At 38.8% G+C, this 18,734-nt stretch overlaps 1 protein-coding gene across 5 annotated transcripts in view; it reads right to left on the reverse strand.

Annotated features, from left to right (window-relative positions):
* The window catches only part of atp8a1 (ATPase phospholipid transporting 8A1), a 99,505-nt gene that overhangs the window by 76,156 nt on the left and 4,615 nt on the right, over positions 1–18,734 (reverse strand). For 4 of the 5 annotated variants that reach the window (XR_008909221.1, XM_056769173.1, XM_056769175.1 and 1 more), the window contains exon 2: positions 4,771–4,885. Coding sequence is in view for 4 of the 5 variants with exons in the window: in XM_056769173.1 (XP_056625151.1) it covers positions 4,771–4,885 (115 nt within the window). In the remaining variant the exon portion in view is untranslated. Of the gene's footprint in view, positions 1–4,770; positions 4,886–15,617; positions 15,676–18,734 lie in introns of those variants that run through there. The other variant, XM_056769174.1, reaches the window with a different exon arrangement.

Here is an 18,734-nt window from a genome sequence, read left to right on the forward strand (position 1 = left end):
CCACAATCATTTTAATGATGGTCAGGATTGTGTCTTACACAGGAAGTAAACAGTTAGCCAGATTCCGAAGTCATATTTCATTTGTTGTCTCTGCCTGTTTTGACTCACTAAGTCATTGTTATATCATAAATAGGAATGATAATGGTACCCAGCACATTTAACCACCAGAAACATCACAAATCATATTTCCTCTGCCAAGTCCTGACTCCGGGTGCCAGCCTCAGCCACAAACAAACAGTGAATGATGGAGAGAGGCAGTTAATGACCATAAAGAACAGCTAAGTTTGAGAAAGAGAAAGGGAAGGGTTGTAAAAATACCATCTCGCAGTATCCAGACTGATTTATGCTCACATTAGGGCAAAGACAGAGAGGCCACTTTAGAACGAGATAAACGCCCCACTTTGAACTCTGACATCTGCCTCTTTATCCTCCCACTCACCAGTAGAGCAGACCACCGAGAGACACTCATTTTAATGACCATTATCATCACCCATGATATTTTACATGTGGTATCATCACTCGTGACAATTCACATTACATACAATTACACTCAATTTTATTTAATGACCCATTTCCACACAACTGAACGGATTTATTGGAACTTAAACTGAGTTGAATTATATGGAAAAGTACACCATTTCTAATATTCACCTCAACATAATTCATCTATGTTGAGCAAATGAACTTTAACTGCTTCAGCTGGACAATTTTTTGTATGAAACATCTTTACCATATGTAATAAGACGTGTCGACTCTGGAGGGAAGCAGCAGGAAGCTTTCACACACAACAGAAAATCTTGTGAATTTTAACATAACAGAACAATAAACACTTGAAAGTGTCCTTATCTATCACCCTGTTTAGAAACACACATAAATTAGCACTTCATTTCAACATTTACGGTCTAAATCTAATCATGAGAGCATAGCATGCTGGGAACTCAATCCGGTGTGTAGTTTCAGTTCAACAAAAAAAAAAACACAAATGTGTTAGATCAAACTATGTTGCTCGAGTAAAATAAAAAACCTTTAAACACCTTATTTTTGAGAAACCTAGAATCATAAATTTCAAGAGGATGTGTCCTTCAGTTTCTACATCAAATTGGACTCGAAATATTTTTTCATGAAATGTTTTATAAAAGAATAACAATAGAAAGAAAAGATGAAATAAACATTTTTGGTACTGAATCCTGATTGGTCAATACAGAGATTCAATCAGGTATAACACAACACCTGTACATGTTATTCTATGCATCTTCGTAAGGACAAACATTTGTTTTGAATGATTGTAAAAAATGGATTTATTTATATATTTAACAATCTCTTCAATTAAATAAGTTAATAACAGGTAAAATATGTTCTAATGAATTAAGGAAATAAGTTTAAACGTGTCAATTAAGGACATCACTCTCATCTGGTATTAAACACTTAAGAGATTTATTTTTCATTTAGATCGAGGTTGAACAAAAAGCACACACGCATGGCACACAACTTGAGAGACCGTGAAACACTGTAACGTTGAAACTGATCCCTCTTGCCTTCAGTGTTTCACTGATAAAAGAGATCCTTATCAGTGCACAGCGTACTGCACACGTACCACAGCAATTAGCATCACCGCATGAGATGGAAAGTTCTGTCAGGTGCCTGTCGCTCTCTCTTTTCTCACTTTCTCCCGGTTTTTATCCTGAGATTGCTGATGCTTCGCCAGGTGGATGCAGCTAGCAGCTGCTCTGAGAGTTTTTGAAATTAAACTGGTGTGTTGCTGGGCAACGCAACTCATGGAGGATACTGAGAGCAGAAGTGTAGGATCTCAGTCATTGCCCCTCTTCTTTTTTCTCACCACCATCTGTGCTCATACACATAATCTAACACACACTTCCCTTACTTGGCCTGAAGTTAGTATCTTTGCAAGTGCAAGTCAGATTTTTCCAACATCGGGGACAAATGATATTGGGTGGTATGATATTGGCTAGCAAAACCACCACAAAGATATAGAGGCAATGTGCTAATATCCACACAGCTTTTTCTTTGGCAATTAAAAAGCTGAATGGAGACACAAAAAAGAAAATTCTGTCATCATAGTGTATCTTCTTATTCTGTTTTTCCAGATTCTCATCACACTGTGCAAGCTGACACACACTCTCTCCCAACAGCGCTGGGAGCTGACCTGCGTCTTTATCCTCATTTCCTCAACACGACCTATGAAATCAGATCGGTCTGGTTCTAGACCTCAGCAGGCTTCTTATGCCCAGCGTACTCACGCTACTTATTTTCATTACGCTTTAAAACAAACATGAACCAGCACGAATGTATAAAGCTTTAGGATGCCGTCTCATCAGATTGTCGCTGGACTAACTAACATAACCACTCATCAAAATGTCACCTCGGAGTTCATCCGCATGCTTTTGATAATTTTATGGACAGGAGGTCGTGGCCTTGTTTGTGTTAGCATTTTTGCAAAAGCATCAAAACATTTGCTCATTGTGTCTTCCTAAGGCAATGTGGGATGGAGAACAATTATTTGTGTTTGTTTATGATAAATGATAATGATTAATGATAAATGAAACCAGTTGGGTGATATGGTCCTGTTGTCTTTTATGAATAAGCCCTATTTGATAGAGGTGTGCATCCGTATTATTTAATACAGTTTATTACGTTCTGTACTTTAGAAGGTTGTGTTTGTTTAGGTAAAGTGTGTGTGTTTAAGTGAAATGCTCTGTGATCGCTCTTCCCCACAGACTGGTTTTTGCTTCACTGGAATGCGATATGGTAGGTAGGTAGTCAACTGATCAGCGCCGATATAGGATTTATTTTAACAGGATCATAATAGAGAGACAATTTAAACACACAAGGAAACAAAACTGTCACACTTAAAGCATGGATGCTGCTTTGTTAAACAAACACAGGAGTGATAACAGGTCACTAGGCCTTTTTCCTTTTGTGACAGTCTAGTGCAGGGCTAGTCAACTGGCCGCCCACCAATCATCTCTAACTGGCCCGCCTTAATATTTAAAATAAGTGGAGAGATTATAAGAAAGGTGTGGTTTAAGAAATGCACACCATGAGTTGCCACATATTTGAAAGTCCAATACGCTGCTACATTCAATACGAAAGTAATTTCTGCAGCTCACAACCATTGACTTCTTATAAAGCCTTTTGATCGCTCTTTCCAAGAAACTGTTATTTGCAACGTTATAATCGGCAATCCACAACCACAGTCTGTTTGGCACACGATAGGTTGTTATCCTTAACGCGTCTTGTGCCCTTGAAAGTAACTGCATGAAGAATACTACACTACGTGAACTGTTGTCTCAGATAAGGGACTAAAGTATGTTGTTTTTATTACTGCATTCATTTTGTATGATTTAAACAGATATATTTTACAAAAAAACAGCTGTTCATCTCCCTCCAGAACTTGCACTTACAAAGATCTGCCCTTCTTAGTGCGTGTTGCACATAGTTTGCGATTGGAATTGACCCGAAGATACGATAATAGCGTTCAGTTCTCAACTGTTTTGCTTTATAAGACACCAGTTTAACGTAAAGGTTCATGGATTACTTTTGTGCTACTTTTGTGCGTTTTTGACATTTATTAATTTGGCTTTCATTTATTCAACCAAGTATCTTCATAAATATCTTTTTGAAAAAACAATGCTACCCATATCTTGGAAGTACAGGGGGACTGAGGGTCAGTAAATAGCAGAAATAACATTTTTGGGTAAACTAATGCATTAAGGTATATAAAATTCAATTAAATAGATAATATCCCTTAAATTAAATATCATAAAAAGGCAAAATCTGTAATATATATAAAATATGTAAATAATATATAACAAAAATATGTAAACTTTGTGTGTATGTTTTAATATTTTACCTATAAGTAACAGCAACAAAACTAAACTAAACTAAATGCAATAAATAACAGAAATACAAACAGAAGAAAAAAATTGGCCCGCATCCTATTTGCACTTTTGGAATCAGGCCCTTAAAGAAAAGTAGTTGAAGACCCCTGGTCTAGTGTCATAAAATAAACATAAAAAATGTATTAAAAAAAAAAGGCAGGACTCCCCAGCCACTCATGCAGCATGAATGGAAACATTAACCTGGACTGACAGAGGATCTGACTGTTTAAAGCTACTGTTTAATCCAGAGCATGAGACAAAGAGTGAGTCAGTGTGCAGTTCTCTACATCAGGCTAAAAACACAGAAAAATGGCTGAAATATAAAAGCAGGAATACTGTATTAGAGAACAGTATTAATAGAAAGTAGCTGCGCTCTTTCACTGACTGCAGTCGCTTATGTGATCACTAGATGGAACTATCAAATAGATTCTTTACACACTAAAGGTCTGCAGACATGATGGTGAGCTCACATGGATAACGTCTCTCCCACTGCAGGGTGGGAGAAAATCACTTCTTACCAACAACTCGTGTCTGTGGGATAGTGCATCTTAAACTAATCCGATTACGTTATCCACACCTGACTTTGAGGTGACATTTTACGAGTGTAAAAATGCAAAAACATCTGCTTCACAAAAACAGATCACTGGGGTGTTTTGATACTGCATCAAATACACGGTGAAGATAAAGCAAAGGTGGGAATCCTGAGTGTGAAACATCAGATGATAAGACTGCAGTATTTTCTGTCTCTCTCACTCTGCATGCTCTCCTCCCATCTGCTGAAAGCTGGAACTTTGCTACGGTCTCAGCAACAATTTGTCTTTTTGTCAGTTACACCGTACACACAATTGCACAAGGACGTGGGTGAACTCACCTGACTCGATTACAGCAGAATTTGGTAAACTGGGGCTGATTGATGAATATTAGCCGGGAGTCTTCCTGATCAGCTAGAGAGGTCTTCTCTGAAGCGTCTTCCGTCTTTTCATAACCTGAGTGAAGGAAAAAGAGACAAAGAATGATGTAAAATACGAAACAGCAGTAAAAAGGTCAAAATAAACACTATTTTATTGAAAATGATTGAGCAAAGTCTTAAACAAATGGATAAAACAGTATAAAATCCAACTCAGGAGATAGCAGAGAATTTTCTTATGGCTTTGAAAATGTATTGCGAATACTACTGTTAGAGAGCAATGCACACTTTCCGAAACCATTAATTCAGCCGTTGGTTGTATCATTAAAATGAAAGAAACAACCCTTGTTTTCATTATAAAATCAAGAGTTCATTATTTGTGCCATTAAATCAATGTTGGAGTTCTTGAGTGAGGTCTAAGTTGGCATAGAGTTTCATACCGAAAACTAACCATACACACTTAAAATGTACAATCTGTGCTTTTTGTAACAACTTATCTTGCACTAAACAGATATCTGTCCAATCACAAACTTATAAGAATAAAAATGCCCCCCCTTTCTTGGTTACTCGTAACCAATTAGCAAGCATCATGGGTAATGGGTATAAGGTAACAATACCCCCACTTAAACATCCCGTTTTAACAGAAAATACATCAATATGGATCTTTCTTTAGCTCCTATAGGTCTGGCACATAAGAATTGCCCTATCAACTTTACAGTAAAAAACTAAACTAACAACTACTGTATAAGCAGTGTTTCTCAAACGGCGGACCACTGTGGAGGCTCATCAAACTTTAGGCAGCACCAAGATAAGACAAAACAAGCATTTGCATAAATTTAAATAAAGACTTTTTTTAAGTAGTTTAGAAGGAATATCCAACTTGTATAGATTGTTAAGGGGGTGCTTCAAATATGATGATGGTCCCTACAGCACTTAATTCAGATGTCCAGGTGGATTAAGTCACTTGTTTGGCTGGAGACAGCCAGTGGAAAAAGAAATGTTTGATATTGCAGGCACGCTAAACCCAAGGGACCAGATGAGTGAAAGAAGGACAGCTCATACAGATTCCCCTGCAGGCATCCAAACACACACACAAACCAATGACAATACTAGCTATATTGTAGGCCACACTTTAACTGGCTTAAGATAAAAACTATTTGGGGCTAATTCAGGTCATGGCATTTTCCATCCCTTTTTTACTGCAAAAAACATGGGCTACACACTTATTTATAACCATGTTCTAAGAAAGTTTCTAAGCATGCCTGGATGAGATCTTCAAGCAACTGGAACTTCCGCCCGTTACGTTTTTCTTTACCTGTGCATCCTAGTCCTAATGAGAGCATTCATTGTACTATGTATACATACTTTGTATTTAACAAATTTTACCACCAGAAACTCAAATGTTCGTCAAAATCAGCACAAAAATATGGCATTAGCAAAAAAATGACATATAGCGCCAATGTGATCACAGCGACCCGAGTTTGATTCGCATCCTGAGAGTCTATTGCCAAACTATCATTGCCCCTATCAGCACTTTCCTGTCAGTTTTATACCATCCTGTCCCAATAAAAGGTGTAAAACCCTTAAATGTTAACAAAGAAAATACGGCATAGCTTCCTAGAACTAATTTCAACACATTCAGTACTACATACATGTGTGTATATATGTTTTTAATATGAAGCAACACCAGTTGAACAGCCAGATGAAACTTAAATTTAAACAGGAAAATCTCTCAGCATTTTTCACTATCCTATTAACTAAAAAAATATAACTCAGACGTGGCTCCTCCTCATGAAAGCAGGGTGTGTTGACTACGCTCAACAGACAGCATTGACGTTTCACCTAAATAAAGTAATTGTCTAAGAGTGTTAGCACATATACAACAGGCTGTATCTGTGGAATAAAAAACTTCTCATACTGGAATCTAGATATGTCATGCAGCAGACTCACAGGCTGATTTTTATTTGAAATGTAAAAATACAGAAAGGTTTGTGGTTTAGGATTAGTGGTAGGGTTATGGAATATAACACAGTTTGTGCAGTTTAAAAATCAGTGCAACACGATCTCACCGTCCAACTTGGCAATACCCCAATCACTCCTTCCAAAACAGCCAGGAACCTCAGAGTCGTATTTGATGAACAGCTGTCCTTCAATGATCACATTGCAAAGACAAAGCGGTCAAGCCGATATGCCTTGTTTAACATTAGAAAGGTTAGACCCTATCTCACTGAGCATGCGGCACAACATTCCCTGTCCAGGTTCTGGTAATCTCAAGGTTTGACTACTACAATGCTCTCCTTGTTGGTCTTCCTGCAAAGGCTATCAAACCCCTCCAGCTGGTTCAGAATGTAGCAGCAAGCCTCGTCTTCCAACACCCCAAAAGAGCTCACCTGACACCCCTTTTCATTTCTCTCCACTGGCTACTTGTTGAAGCCCATATCAGATTCAACTCACTAATGCTTGACTTCAGGACTATCACTGGATCTGCAACGGCATACCTTAACATCCTCCTACATTCCATCAAGAACTCTGCAAGTGTTCAAGTGGCATCTCGTATTGCCTCCTTCACAACTCCGTCCTGGTGGAACATTCTAACTTACTCAGTCCGGTCAACCACATCTCTCAAAACATTCAAAAAAACTACTTAAAACCTGTCTCTTCTGTGAATACTTGACAGACAAATAAGGAAGAAACAAAGCGACTTACAAATGATGTAAACAATAGAAGCAAATAGTACAACACAAGGGCAACAATTTATAAGTGAAAATAAAACAGGTCTTAGTTTGCCTACCACATTAAGCTTTATATTAAAGTCCAAGTGAAATGTAAAATGACAATGACATTTTTTTTCATGAAATACCGCTGTGTTTATTGTAAATAGTTTATCAATGTGGGTCATTCTCGTTTCAAACTTTGTGTGGCCTCATAATCTTCAGTTAAAATCTGAAAATGCACTTCCGTTCTGTAATGACTATCCATCTTAATTGACTTATGTTAAACGGCTTGGGTGGAGCATCCGTCAACTCCTCCCTTCAACAATCAGTCTGCTGCCAGTTTCATTTCAAAATACAATAGCTGTTTATATGCATCCAATCAAATTTCAAAGAAAGACGAAAGCCACACCCACTATTTTTCTCATTAGAAATTCCATTTCACTGGGAAATGCGTCAAAATACGGATGTAAAAACGATCGCAACATCCAGTTCACGGGGACTTTTTCATGCTATCATTTCCAAAGATGGGGGGGGGTGTTTGTGTGTGTACATGAGAATAACAAGATTCAACTGTAGCTTCATCTGGAGCAAACAATGTTCTGCTCGGCCCTCATTCATGATATCGCTCGATAAATAATTAATAGTTGCTCTGATAAATCATGTAAATGGCACACAGTTAACTGGCTCCACTCATCTAAGTCCCACTTTTATTAAAACAACAATGAGAGCAATTTGAGAAGACCGCCAAGAAACTAGATTAAAAAAACTTGTCACTGTAACATTACAGCATTGCATGTGTCCAACTTAACATTGACAAGTTGTCGATAAAGCCAAGCAGGAGCAATTTTGCACTGTTCTATCATCTTGTACAATGAGCCCACTGGAATTATGCATGTGGGTCAATGTAACAGATATATAGTATTATATTAAATTCTTTGATATATACCGGATATGGGTTACGACTGATCACCCTTACCGATCAATTGTGCAAAGTGCTGACATGTCAATGACAAGGAAGTAAAGGAACACATCTGGAACTGTGAACCATAAGGTAAACACAAAACTAGTTTTTTAGGAACAAAGCATCCACAAAACTGCCACGGCTGATTTAGTACCTATTCCTCTTAACACCACAGGCGAAATGTCAAGGACAATACAATACCAATTATTGAATAAGCCCATAAAAACCAATCACATGACAAACTGAATCCTAACCTACAGTTTGGCTTTTCAACAACAGATTTATGATATAATAGCACATCATTTTCATGAAACTATGAACTTTGGCTCCAATTCTGCAATGATATCATCCATGAGGGTAGTGCAACCGACCTGATCAAAGACAATAAGGGCACTAGCGTTTTTTACAGGAAACAAACCACCAAGACATCTGAGTCATGTCAACTATCCAAAATGTGCTTTAGGGGATTACAGCTCACTTTAACCCTGCGTTAATTACAGCCATGCACGATTTATAGATTCGCCCAACCGCATGCTGTTGCGCAACCCGTGTTGTTTTGCAACGTGAGTCAACATATACTCCAGGGCTCTAGACTAACTTTTTGCACTGGTTGCACTGGTGCGCCTTACTTTTTTTCTTGGGTGCACTAGCACAAAAGTTAGGTGCACCCAAATTTTAGACCGCATCGCATTTAACATTTACCTGCTTTGACCAGTTCACTTTTGTTTAATGTCCATATGGGCAAAATTTACTTGTAAATGTTTATCTTACAAACTGTTCAACATTAAGTTCTTTATTTGAAGCACAAATCTACAAGAAAGGTAACTTACTGAAAAAGTGTTTGTCCTTCAGTGAAGAGAAATTTAAACTTAAAAGATTTCAAGATAAATGGTCAAGGGCTTGAAGGATCAGTGTCAGAGCATTGCTTGTGATTTTTGGACGGATCAGGCCTTAAAATAACATTATTCACGAAAAAGTTGTGAATTGTTCTTTTCATCTTCTCTCATCATCCCCTGCTACATTCAGTCTGTTTAACTAACAGCATTAGTCTCCTCACCTCTCTGTCTCACTGCAGCACACGCATTTTCAAACGTACACACCAGAGGTTGCGCTACAGTTTTTTTTGTCCGTCATTTTGACTGACATGGTCGTAAAAAATCCGTCATAATCTGTTATTACCCATCACTATGGTTCAAGGTGGCGTTAGGTGCTAATTTGTATGTTCGTGACGTCATCACGCTGTACTGGCTTCTCAGAACTTTTTTTTGGCGTCTCGGAACTTGTTGTATTGTAATACAACCGAATGCCCAATAAAGCCGATACAGTTTTTGATACCATATTCAAGCCCTTTCAAAATCACTTTTTATTTTGCTCGTATCTTGTGTTTGTAACAAAAGTTATGGCTGATGTCGACTGAAGCGCTGTGATTTTTAGGAACGGAATTTGGAGTAAATCTTGTGTAAATTTCAGTGATGAAATTAAAACAGTCCCGTATCACAAGTAAAAGTCACTTTACAGTGGTGAGAGACTTACTCTATTAACAATTTAAAAAAATCCTAGTGTTGAAGTCTATAAAAATACTGTACAAAACCGTTTGAATAAAACGAAAGTAATGAAAATGGTGCAGCGCACATTTAAAGAACGCGAGCTCTGACATTATCACTACACAAGAAATTAGCAAACATTACGGACAACAAATAATAAGCAATGAAGCAAGTTTTACGTTGTTTATCATGTGCATGTCTGGACTTTTGATCATCTCGTTTGTTTTGCGATCGAGGTCCGGCTCGCGTGAGGAGCGGAGCGGTGGATATGTCTAGTCAGTAACAATAACAGGTGAAAACACGCAGGTTGCTTTTCGAGCATATCACGCTGAAGGGAAACGGGGATTTACAAATTGCCTTCATTGTAATCCGCCAAAATGACGGGCGGCCATCAGATTTTTCCGTCACGGGTGAAAAATCCGTCAATGACAGAGAATTTTGAGTTAACGCGACGTCGCGACCTCTGGTACACTCACGTGAGGGAATATCTGGACCACAGCCAATCAGAGGGGGGTCCGCCCTTCACTATCATTGATTGGTTTGACCACGATATGGCTCTAATGTGTGTCTGTTGTTGAATCACAGGAGACTTTCAGGGTTGCGGAGACTTTTTTCCCCCTCGAACGGCTGGTCGCACCGGTGCGACCTCTGATAATTTTAAGTCGCACCATTGAAAAATAAGGTCGCATGTGCGACCAAATTAGTCGCACTCTAGAGCCCTGTACTCTCAGGTTCACATTTACTCCATTCTGTCATCTATCCAGCCGTGACTACAAATAAAAATAACAGAGAAAGTGAAGGAGTGAGAGGAAAAAAATGAAGCCTTAATAGAAGAGCCATGATTCAGAATATGCGTAATGACGTGCGCTGAGGGCAACAGCTGAAGGGACAAGCTGTAATCAAGTCCAAGGGTTTTCAATTAAGCTTGAATACTTATGGGATTATAAACACGAGTAGTCTGCAATTTAGGGCTAAACAGTCCAGTTCAAACAGGAGGGATTTCCCAGCTGAGATGGAGGGTGCTCTCTGTAGGCGTAGTACACTGGGCAGTGGGGCGGAAAGGATGAAGAGCAGAGGAGATACATGACATAGAGAGGCAGAAAGGAAAACTTGAAAAAAGGAATTTCCAGTGGCACGGACACACGTGGCCTTGTATGAGTCAAGGGGACAGCCGGTGACAAGGGGCTTTGATCTTGATGCTTTCTCATGTTGGAGAGGCGTAGACTTTTTCAGAGTGAAAATTCTGCCTCCGTTCACACGCCCTCGAGTTGTTCCAAATCTGTATAAATTTCTTTGTTCTCGTGAACACAGAAAAAGATATTTGGAAGAATAGTTCTAGTTGTAACCAACGGTTCTTGGCCTCCAATCTCTAGTGGAAACTGTCACTGATTCTCATATTACAGAAACACAACTTCCAGTAACCACAGCAGTGCAGGTCAGTTGGTACACAGTTCATTGCTGCAATCTGAAGGAAGTGTTCGGCAACTTTCAGATGTTTCATTCTACATAAGACATTTACACACTCCAAGTATTTAATAACCATGAACTGGATTCAAATTCAAATTAAATGCATATTTGTACGTCGCTGTTCAAAGGGCCAAATATATCCCTAGAAATCTGACCCACAGAGTGTTTTAAGCCCCTCTGACCGGATGTGGATGCCCCAGCGAAAGAAATGCCCAGCTGGCCCCTGTGGAGTAAACATGAGCAAGAGGAAGACTTGCAGAGCCGGGTAATTAAAATGACTACAAATGCAAGCAGTGTTATGAAAAGCTGGTGCACAGAAATAGCTCAGTTGTTCTGTGGTGGGACCCCTTGGTCCACTTTCCTGCAGAAATTAAAATATTAAATCGAAAAGCGTAAATGAAAAGCGTTGGTACCCATTGACTTGCATTGACTTTGTGTCCATACATTAGAAGTATATGGGGACCAACGGTTTTGGTTTCCAACATTCTTCAAAATATCACCAATGGTGTTTTACAGAAGAAAGAAAGCCATGCAGGTTAAAACGTCAAGAGGGCGAGTAAATAATTTTTACATTCCTCACTTTATTCCTGTGCCACATGGGTAGTAGAAAAATTAAGAAAATATTTTTGTATAATTTCTGTTAAAACCTTACAGACATCACATGACAAAATAAATCTGAACCTGAACCTCTGTTAGCAATTTATTTGCCATTCCTATCACTAATCGTCTCTCACTCGCAGCACTAAAGGTGCTAAAAATAGCCCCACCTCTATGTCTTGATCAACAAGCCACCACACGCTCCACGTCAGGCCATCCCAGGCCAGTTACGCAACATGCCACCCAGATGACTATGCAGGATGAGAGGCTTACTGGATTCCCTAATGCTCAGTAGAAACTTTCCAATAGCACAGGCTTATAGGTAACCCAGCTGGAGCACGGTTATCTCTCATAAACTTCATCTGCCGTGACACCAGTTGTAATCCAGCTAGTCCTCTAAAGGTGCTGGTTATAAGGCATGACTGGCCATTGAAAGCAGCAGATGCTAGCATCAACAGTGCTAACGTAACCCAACCGTGGGAACGAAATGGGACCAAATGACACAATGTTGCTATTTAGGCCATTGCTGATGGACTCAAAAGCATTAAAAGGGCTCATATAATATTCATAGGCATCTTTAACAGGTGTTGCCTAATTCTGCATGCGGGTCTTAAGGCCTTCCCTGGTTTTGCCATCTATACTTGTTATAAATAGGTTGCAGGATTCAGCGTGGAATGTAAATTTGTATGTATAAAATGAAATGCATGGTGTATTTTAGCAGAAGCACAGCGACCAGGGTCAGGAATGGAGACAGCTGGCCTGACAAGTATGACAGCAGGAACCGGAGGTTAGAGGAAGGGCATGACTTGGATGGCATGCTGAGGGTAGGTGCCCTTCTTTTCCTAAAGTGAAAATAAACGACGACCAATAAATTACATTATGGGATATCTAATCCGGCTATTCAAAACTTATAGCTACAGTAAGTTTCTAAACACCACAAATGCAAAGTATACATAGTAACTACATAGAAGCTTCTGTTTTTAGGGGATTCTATTTATGAGATTTTTTTATAACATTTATACAGAAGCATTTTTACGGAAATGACAATGAAGGTACATAAATATATTCATACTTATATCTATAATGTCATTATTGTTATTTGCACTTCTGGTTAGATGCTAACTGCACGTTTAATCTAAATCTTAAAATTGTTATACTACATACATTACACTAATAAATAAAAATCAAAACCTGTTACAGACAGAACTATTTACCGAAGATACAAAGAAAACAAATAGCATGACACACAAGAGCTTTTATAAATTATGCAGAGTTTTTTCCGCAGATGAGTTTTTTTAATTATGAAATGAACCATCCAAACTAAGCTGGAATTCGATCACATTTACCAACGCTACTTGAGTTGTAGAGAGAGTTTGTTTTAGAGAGAGCCACACTTTCAAACACAGCATATTTAATTACCACTCGCTTGGATGAACTTGCAGGAAATACTAGCTCAGAATTGAATAAGCAAACTATTGTTAAAATAACAATACTTAAAAATGAAGAAAAGCTTGTAGCGTTGCTACAATTACCTACTCACAGGCAACACTAACAACGAAAGATCAATCTCTGTTGAAAATATTGCCTGCTGTCGTTGTAACCATTCAAGGCTTATTTTACTTTACTGATGTCCTGTCAAAGGCAATACTGACATCAGGATGAAGAGAAAAGTTTAACATGCAAATTTGCAGAATAATAGTTTTAAATATGATCTGATGTTCTTCTACATTAAGGTGAATGCTATTCCTATAACAGTAGAAATAGAGAGAACGAGGGGTCATAAGCTCAGAAAGTGAAAAGACTGATGCACAGACTCTGTGTTTAACACCCCTACTGAGTAACAAACTGGAAAATGAAGCAAAGAGCGACAATGTCACAGTAACGCTACAAAAATAAACTAGAAAAATCTGAAAATCTTCCTAAACATGGAGAATTCAGGAGAAACCCCCCTGCACTCCCCCCACTAACAATAATGAACAACAGTGTGGCTTCGTTAGAGTCGTTCAGGTTCCCGGGCACCACCATCTCTCCGGACCTGAAGTGGGACATTCACGTGGACTCTATTGTCAAAAAGTAAGAGCAGAGAATGTACTTCCTTCGCCAGCTGATGAAGTTCAAACTGCCACATGATCGGCTCAACGTACTACTTGCTGTTATTATATCTGTCCTCTCCACTTCCATAACTGTCTGGGTTTGCTCAGCTGCCAAAACTGACCTTCTAAGACTACAAAGGTTAGACAGGACTGTTGACCCAAGAATTGTAGTCATCCAGAGTAAATAAAAGGGCTCGCAAAATCACTCTGACCCCTCACACCCAGCACACTTTTTATTTGAACTGCTGACGTCTGGCCGTTGCTACAGAGCACTGACCACCAAAACAGCCAGACATACGAAAAGTTTCATGCCTCAGACTATCTACTTCATGAACAGTTAAATATTCTTCCCCACCGTGCAATAAAATATGAGCAATACCAACTACTTATACTCATATCTATTTATTTTATGTAGGCTACTGACTTTAAGGGGATGCGCAACAGTGTTTCATGCGTTCTTTTTATAATGTTAAATGTGCTGTCTTCTCATCCTTGACATGGTCAACTTGTCAAAAACCGAGTTGGACGTATGACATAGTATCTCCGTGCTCGATACACTCCCCCAGTCTTCATATAGGTTTCGTAAAGTTTTTTCAAACATGAAAATCTGTTTCTTAACCCTTCTCTCGGTCCCTTATTGGACAATTCTCCCGGAAAAGCACACCCACGCGTCAACCAGGGAGAGTGTTCGCGAAGTTCGAATGTTATATAAACGGTTGATATAAGGCTGAATTTGGAGATCATTTGAAACTGATATATGGAGAGGTGCCAGACATAAACTGCATGCAGTAAGTGAAACTGAGTCATAAGTCTGTGTTTTGTGGCATTGGATGTGCAAACGCTTTGGTTCCAACCACCATATACACCCCACCCCCCCACAAGCGTGCAGGTCGTATGTTTTCGAAAAAAAATCGTACAGCTGTATCTATCTTTGATAAATGTTATCAAATGAGTAACTCAATTCTACAAGTACTCAAGATTAAAATAAGATATGCAGAATCTGTCTGAATAACGGCCACTTTAATACGGTTTACAATTCCCTTAAATAATTTGTGCTATATACTATATAGACTGTTACACTGTTCCTCTTTTATAATATATTGTCTTTATGTCTAGTAACTTTCAACTATACGTGCACTGGAAGCTTCTGCCACCAAGACAAATTCCTTGTGTGTTTAAAGAACACTTGCCAAGAAAGCGCAATCTGATTCAGATTTTTGATTCAGAACAAGCTACATATTATAGCAGTGTTAGAAAAGCTTCCCAAAGCTTAATTTCAATTATTAATTTGTACAGGAAAATATAGGCAGCATATCATTATTGAACTAAACATTTCATACAATTACATGTAAGAAACACCAAAACACTATGAAAGACTCATCTCCCTTTCCTTTAAACCTAAAGTTATTTTACATTGCAGAGAGGCTTATTGTACCTGCTTCTTCAAACTCCATTTCATGTCTTTATCCATCCGTAGAGACATTGATGATAAGCCTCTGTTACTGACACACATTTCTCCGTGTGATGTTCTCACAGTATTCCCTCATTGCCGCACTGCCTCCCTCTGCACTAATTTCATTAACCACAGGCTAGTCACGCCTCATATACACAAACGCCAACAAACAGCGAGCCACAACACCAGAACAAGCTCCAGATCTCCCTCTTACTCTCATCTACGTCTCTCTATTTTCTTGCATTTCATTATTATTACATATATTTAATAGATCTTGTACTGAAATCTAACAAAAACATGACAACTTGCAAGCAGGTCAGGTGTGGAGGTTACAGTGTATAAACACCATGCAAATAACCAAAGAGAAGAAGAGAACAGCTGTGCCGACTGAGAGTCGCTGATCTAAGAAAGAAAAACAGAGAGAAACGACAGGACAGAAGCAAGAGAGGCACAAAACACTTTGTGTGAGAGTAATCACAAGTAAAAAAGGAAGTTAGTAAGGGAGTAAAAGAAAGAGAGAGAAAAGAGAGAGGAAGTGTCACTGGAGGGGAAGCCTGTGGGGGCGGGATCAATGGTGGCAGGAACCGTAATGAGGTTGGATGGAGGCCAGATTTCAGGATTATTGCTTGTGTCAGCCAACAGACAGACAGCCGGAACAATGGCACAGAGGTCACACAATCCAGAGGGGTGCCCGCTGGAGGAAGAGGGGCATAGAGGCCCTATTCTAGACTTGGCACTCAGACTGGGTGTGTGTGTCAGACTGGCCTAATGCAGTGGAAAAGAAAATGGCACGGGGAAGAAGATGTGTGTCATTCTTTCGGTAAACAGAGATTTCCCTTTGAAAGAGATACATTATGTTGATACTTGGAAGTATATTTTCCGGATGTTTATGCCTTCTTTTGATATCAGCCACTCAAGCCAAAGTTTAATAACCATTTGAAATTCTGAATTTAGATGTTGCCATGGTTGTCACATAACTCAAACATCATTTTTTTTGTGCATTTATTCCTTGAATTATCCTTGAAAAGATGTATCATATGTCACGAATACGTGCTTTTCTGTGTACAAGTTGCCCAACCATGTATTAGACGGGTAAAATTGCTAAAATCTGAACAAAAGATGCATTTTATCTAAAAGCAAATGCTCACCCAGACCTGCCTGCAACGCCTTGTGTAACCACACCCCACAAATCTACGTCAGTTCGTTGTATGATTTGACTTAGACTGCCCAAATGTATATGCAAGTAAGTTGGGCGTACCTGTCAGTACAGCTGCTTTGGAACCTGATGTTCCAAATATGGTAAGAGGCATTTAATTTCCGTAACACGCTTGCAGTATTCGAACAATCACTTCGCACTGGTTAACTGGCCAATCATAGCACACCTCGCTTTTCAGAGCGATGAGAGACATTTCAGAGACGCGGGGCAAAGAGGAAATACAAACATGCACGGTATGTGGTAAATACCATGTTTTTGAACCATAAATCAATTATACACTTTGCATTACATCTAAAACAAACAATAATATTTGTTTAAGCAGTGTCATTTGACCCCTTTAAAAATGTCAATTTATTACAATTATAATTTTTTTTAGTTTTCTGTGGTGCAAAAAAATATTTTTGCATTTGAAAAATTTAAAGAAAGTTCAGGTTTGAAATAACATGATATCATTGTCAGGATATCATTTCAGGTTCAGGTAGTACCAGCAATGCAATTGAAAAGAACATCAAGCTTAATTATTTTAGACAAAGCAGCCTGTAAAAATTATTTACAATAAATCATTATTTCAATCTGTATTCCATATAACTTCTAGCTTGCCTTGGACTCCTTTCTAATATACGACAGGGTATAGCTGCACTGGCTCCTGTCCGTCATAAAGCTGGCGTGTCAGTGGAGAGAGAGGCTGACTTGTGAAGGATTACAGTGGTGTAGCTGTCAACACCAGTGATATTAAATGGATGCTGTGGCATTATGACAAAAACAACAGAAGAGGCCTTTACCGTACATGGTCTGTTTGGTGCTCTAATCACTCAAAGTATAAAAAAGACACATCCAGGCATGACGGGAGGCGGGACAGAATCTGTTGAAATGAATAATATGAGACCGTGTTAGATCCCACACTGGTATATTATAGGACAGGAAGAGAAAAGGGAAAGAGCAAATACGTGACTTGATATTGAAAGCTCATTCTTGGGCAGCATGTTTTGATCGAGCCTTCAAGGGTGATGCTTTCTATCACTTTAGTCTTTGGGTTTTTGAAACTGAAATTGGGTTGCTATATTCTGCAAAAACCCAGAACACCTGTTTTCTTCCAATAAAGAACTACAACGCCTGTAATTATGGTTATCTAACATCCCAACCCTTTAAGATGACAGTCTTGTAATTGAATGCCTCTCAAAATGTATGACGTCAACAAGGCAGGTGGAGCACGGCAGCTTATTAGTTCAGAATTATTAACATGAAAATCATGTAAGGTAATGCTGATTCAATTATTATATATATTATTATATATTGACATATGCAATTATATTTATGATTATAGTACATACGTCAATGAGCATGTCAACATGTTCCTTTCGTGGTCCTGCAGTTCAACTGGTATAACATTGAATTAGCAATGCAAAGGTTGTGGGTTTCATTCCTAGGGAACACACATACTGATAAAAACCATGAAAGTCGCTTTGGATAATAACATCTGCAAATGCATTAAATATAAACCTGGCTATAGCTCATTCAAACACATCTATGGCTAATGGCTGTAAGACTACTTAGTCAGTAGAGGGTGATTTATTCTCTTGAAATGAAATCTAGATAGAGGAATGATGTCATACTGGTCCTGATGACTGGCGTATAATCCATCCATGTACATTACAAATCTATCTTCTCTCTGTGTGGATAAATAAGTGAAACATGGTGTGCATTGCTGGGTCACACAGTGCACATGTGAGGGGGTGAACCATGTAGACCGAGAGCACACTTTCGAATCATTAATAAATTAACAACCTAGTCTAAATATAACGTCTCCCACCATCTGCATTCATATTTTAGCGTACACTGTTTAATATGTATTCATGAAGCCAGACACTGGTTTTTGGGAGAGG

Source organism: Triplophysa dalaica, chromosome 16, assembly GCF_015846415.1.
Source record: "Triplophysa dalaica isolate WHDGS20190420 chromosome 16, ASM1584641v1, whole genome shotgun sequence".
Classification (NCBI taxonomy): domain Eukaryota; kingdom Metazoa; phylum Chordata; class Actinopteri; order Cypriniformes; family Nemacheilidae; genus Triplophysa; species Triplophysa dalaica.